Below are 5000 nucleotides of genomic sequence, written 5' to 3'. Positions count from 1 at the left end.
CGGACAGCAAGGCGATAAGGAGAGGTACCAAAGACATAAGAAGCAAGTAAAGAAGGCAGTTGCACAAGAAAAGGCAAGAGCATTAGGTGACATGTACAAAGAGCTGGAAACACCTGAGGGAGAGAAATAAATTCATAGAATTGCAAAGTCGAGGGACAAGAACACCAAAGACTACTTCCATATAAAGCAGGTTAAGGATGGGAATGGAGTGTTTTATGCAACGAGGATAAGGTAAAGAAGAGGTGGAAAGAATATTATGAACACCTGTTAAATGAAGAAAATCCTTAAAAATTCTTTGAAGATGGATTCCAAAACCTTGGTATGACACATACTGTTAGCAGGAAGGAAGTAAAGAAGGCACTTAAGAGAATGAAAAATGATAAAACGATAGTACGAGATGGAATTCATGCAGAAGTGTGGAAGAACCTGGGAGAAGAAGGAAGAGAGATGCTGTGGGACCTAGCAAAGAAAATATACAGTCAGGAAAGCTACCAAAAGAATGGAGAGAAAGCTTTATTGTGCCTGTCTATAAAGAGCAGGGTGACATCCAGGATTGTGCAAACTACAGAGAAATAAAGTTAATGTCTCACACCATGAAAATCTGGGAAGGAATAATGGATCAAAGAATTAGAGAAGAAACATCTGTAGGTGAAGAACAGTTTGTTTTCATGCCAGATGAAGGAGCAAAAACGCAGGTTAGAAGCAGTGTTGGGTTAACTGAATGGATACCAGTACGAGTTGGTTTACATCAGGGATCTGCTTTAAGTCCATATCTTTTTGACCTGATAATGGATGTGCTATCTCAAAGAATAAGAGATCAATCCTCCTGGTGCATGTTGTTTGCTGATGACATCGTGTTTTGCAGCACCAACAGAGGGGGAGTGGAGTCAAAACTAGAGCTATGGAGGAAGATACTGGAAGACAGAGGATTAAAGATCAGTAGGAAGACGACTGAATATCTAAGTTTTAGTGAAGATCAAGACTCCGAGATTAGTATGGAAGGGACAAGGCTGAACCGAGTAGAAAAATTTAAGTATCTTGGTTCAATAGTGCCTGATGATGGAAATTCGGATATAGAAATAACACAAAGAGTGCAGGCTGGCTGGAAAAATTGGAGAAAGATGTCAGGTGTCTTGTGCGGAATCAATATAAAGGTTAAAGGAAGAATGTATAAGACAGTAGTGAGAACAGCTTTGATGTATGGAGCAGATACATGACAGGTAAAGAGAGTGGAAGAGAAAAAATTAGATGTAGTAGAGATGAAAATGCTCAGGTGGATGTGTTGAGTAAGAAAAATGGACAGGATCAAAAAATAAAAGAATAAGAGGAACTACTAAAGTCGTAGAACTATCAAAGAAGGCCCGGGAAAGAAGACTGCAGGTGGGATGGCAGTGTGATGAGAAGGGAGAAACATAATATGTAGGGAGGAGAGTGATGCAGATGGAGGTGCCTGGTGGGAGAGCAAGAGGAAGACCAAATGCGAAGGTAAATGGATGTAGTTAGAGAAGATCTGAGAGACAAACAATTGTCAGAGGACGATGTGTTTGACCGAGCCAAGTGGAGGAATGATGTGTATATATACAGTATATCATATATATATATATATATATATATATATATATATATAATATATGAATACACATATATATATATATATATATATATATATATATATATATATATATATATATATATATATATATATATATATATATATATATATATATATATATAGAAATAATCAACACAATCACGTGTGGAACAGAAATAAATTTCTGACTCAAATCAGGTTCGAACCCAGGTCCTTGAATTGAAAGACCTGGGTCCGAACCTGATGTGAGTCAGAAATTTATATATATATATATTTTTACGTTTTTCCGTGGTTTTAGTTTAAAATATGCTCTGTGAGACAGGTAGCAACAATTTAAGGTAATTTAGCCTTGTGATTCTGACTTCGTGGGTCCAGGAAAACGTAAAAAAAGAGAAAACAAAGGAGAATTTCATATGAGCATAGGGCTCTTGTTACTGAGGGAAATATTACGTAAAACACGTGGGCAAATTTAAAGGAGTGTATTTACATAAATGATATCAGTACGGGAAAGAGGAACTCAAGTAGATTACTATCCTGAAGGAGATTCCTACGGGATTGAATGAAACTGGGGGATTCCAGACACGGTCCGAGAAGCTTCCACGAAATAGGATCCCTCTGAAACGAGAGATATGCACATTATACGCCAGTAATGAAAATAGACAAAAGAATAATGAATTCGAAGCTGCACTGAGGGTGCCAAAGGAGTAATAAAGAATTAATACTGCCGATGCAAGAGGCGCACGGACATTAGACAAGGGAGATGTCTGGCATTCTCTTTAAGAAAATATTACGAGACAAAAGCGTGACTGAAATGGGGCTCTTCCAGGGCACTTTACCTTAGCAGATTTTCCGAGGGCGCGTAGAAGGCAGTCCGTGGATGACTTGCGATTTCCGAGGGCGAGTTTCTTCCACGTGGTGAGATGCAAGGGCTTCTGTAAAGGGGCAAGGCGATGGGGACTCCTCGAAACTCCAAGCAATGGCGTGTGGGCTCGAGGAATACGGTCGAAGTGCACGAGGAGAAGTATACTTTGGAAAGGGCCACGTGGTTAGGATGCAAGGGCATCGATGGGGCCAGGTGTTGAGGACGTCTTCATTCCATATCTTCCAGCCCGCGTGTGTGTCGACCTCGTGGGTTTCTGCTTTTATCCCCCTCCTATGGGGCAGGGGTGCGTCCAACACAGATGCTTTGACTCATTGCACCTGCTGCCCGCAGGGGGAGGTTTTGGCCTGTAGGAGAAACACCCAAGCCAGATTACTTTTGCCTCGAAGGAAAGATCTTTATCAAAAATGGGAGCGCCTTTAATCTTTTAAACCCTTGGTTTTAAGTCGATAGACAGATGGTCTATCGATCGGCCGGCTGGCAGTAAATGAAACACAACAACAACCAACAACAACAAAGGAGGCGGGGGAGGGGAGGCAATTTGCTAGCGAATTCTTGCTAATCATAATAATATATATATATATATATATATATATATATATATATATTTTTTTTTTTTTTTAAGTAATTAAGCATAAAGTCTTCTTAGTTATATAACTCTTCCTTGGGCGGGTCGGTAGAGTTGTGGCCTTGCACTCTTTAGGCCCGAGTTCGACTCTCCGGCCGGCTAATGAAGTGTTAGAGGAATTTATTTTGGTGATAAAAATTCATTTCTCGCTATAATGTGGTTCGGATTCCACAATAAGCTGTAGGTCCCGTTGCTAAGTAACCAGTTGGTTCTTAGCCACGTTAAATAAGTCTAATCCTTCGGGCCAGCCCTAGGAGAGCTGTTAATCAGCTCAGTGGTCTGGTAAAACTAAGGTATACTTTTTTTAACTTCTTAGTTATAAAGGATGGATTTCTTATCCATAGGGGTCCTAATTTTTAAATATTCGGGCATCATGTATATGTGGTTAACTACATGTAAATGAATAATAGTTTCTTACAAGTAATCATGTACACAACATTTGCATTTCATATTAAGCATTGCTTTCCTTAGTTTCCATAATAAAACGCATGCATATGATAATGACTGATATTTTCTTCACTTTCTTTGGTGATGCCAGTTAAATGATACTCTTAATAATTAATGTTTCTTTTTAAATTTTAAGACAGTTATTATTATTATTGTTGTTGTTGTTGTTGTTGTATTCACAGATTCCAAGTGAGGCACTGGCGTGCCTAATCATATCAAAGAACACAACTGCTTCAAAATTTTTCAAAAATGACCACAGATGTAACGATGGTCAGATATCTTACATCTGTGAGTTACCAGGTATGTATTTATGTAAGCAGGTATGTTTTTAGGGTCCCTATAACAAGCAAATGTTCATCCAGAATTTCTGGTACCTGTTTAGTATAATTATGAATCCCTTCAAAACAGTACTTATAATAATATTTCACTGCAACATAATTTCTCAATAGGAAATCAATGAATGAAGCAAGTGGAGCATAAATTGTTCCGTAGAGTAAACACAGATCACTACAAAAGTGATCATTACCTATTCCGAAGGTTCAGTCGTATCGAAGGAACATAATAACCAATCTTCCCTGATCTCTTTGTGTTTTTTTAACAGCTAAGTGTCCAACGGGCTTTTCCCTTTATAGAGGTCTTTGTTATATGGTGATAGACAGTTATGGATCCGGTTACATACAAGCACTTAGGACCTGTGCCCAAAGAGCCTCGGCCTTGGCCTACCCAGAGTCGCCCGATGTTCTTGAGTTCATCAAGAAACTCGTCTGGGTGAGTAGAACAAAAGTACTTTTAAGGCTTGAGAATTCCCAGTTCCTTTTAGGCGAAACCTTTAGCTTACCGAGTGTGGCCATATTGGAGCTAATTTCATTTTCTAATAGAATAAAGATTATTGTGTGCAGTAGTTTTGTACGTCGCATTGCACAACCTTGGTTTTTCACATTCAAGCAATTCATAGCTGTTTAGCTCTGTAGTAAAACTGCATCAATTTTTTGTAGGAGTTTTGTGGTCGCCATACAGGTACAGTATAAGCAGTTCTGTCAAAACCATGTAACTTTGGACTTGATTCTGTTGAGATGGAATTTCTCTGCTTAAAGGGACTCTCAGGCACTTTATTTTTGCTCCCACCCTTCTTTTTTTTGTCCATTTCTATATCTTCCGCATGATTTTTTTGCTCTGGAATCATTTCAAAAGATGTGGACTGTGGAGGTATGCACATTAATTATATACTTTCCATATTGATAAATTTTAACGGCAGTTTTTTGATGATTTAAGTTTACTTGGTTGGTCCTATCATGGTGAAATGTGGGGGTCTCAGTAGAGTCTTGAAGTTAATATTAGCTATCCATACCTAGCAGAAGCAAGGGAATTTGGCCAAATGCACTAAATTAAAAATACTTCTAAGTTAAAGTTCATACTTGTTCCCTGTTCAAACAGAGTGATCTTTTCATTAAATA

General features: G+C 38.5%; 1 protein-coding gene across 1 annotated transcript in view; it reads left to right on the top strand.

Moving 5' to 3' along the window:
• The window catches only part of LOC136839621 (uncharacterized), a 124942-nt gene that overhangs the window by 81540 nt on the left and 38402 nt on the right, over positions 1 to 5000 (top strand). The window contains exons 14-15 of the mRNA XM_067105921.1: positions 3729 to 3846; positions 4148 to 4314. Of these exons, the coding sequence (XP_066962022.1) occupies positions 3729 to 3846; positions 4148 to 4314 (285 nt within the window). The remainder of the gene's footprint in view (positions 1 to 3728; positions 3847 to 4147; positions 4315 to 5000) is intronic.

This window comes from Macrobrachium rosenbergii, chromosome 1 (assembly GCF_040412425.1).
Source record: "Macrobrachium rosenbergii isolate ZJJX-2024 chromosome 1, ASM4041242v1, whole genome shotgun sequence".
Classification (NCBI taxonomy): Eukaryota; Metazoa; Arthropoda; class Malacostraca; order Decapoda; family Palaemonidae; genus Macrobrachium; species Macrobrachium rosenbergii.
Note: the sequence above shows the minus strand (reverse complement) of the source record. Positions and strands in the feature narration are given on the sequence as shown.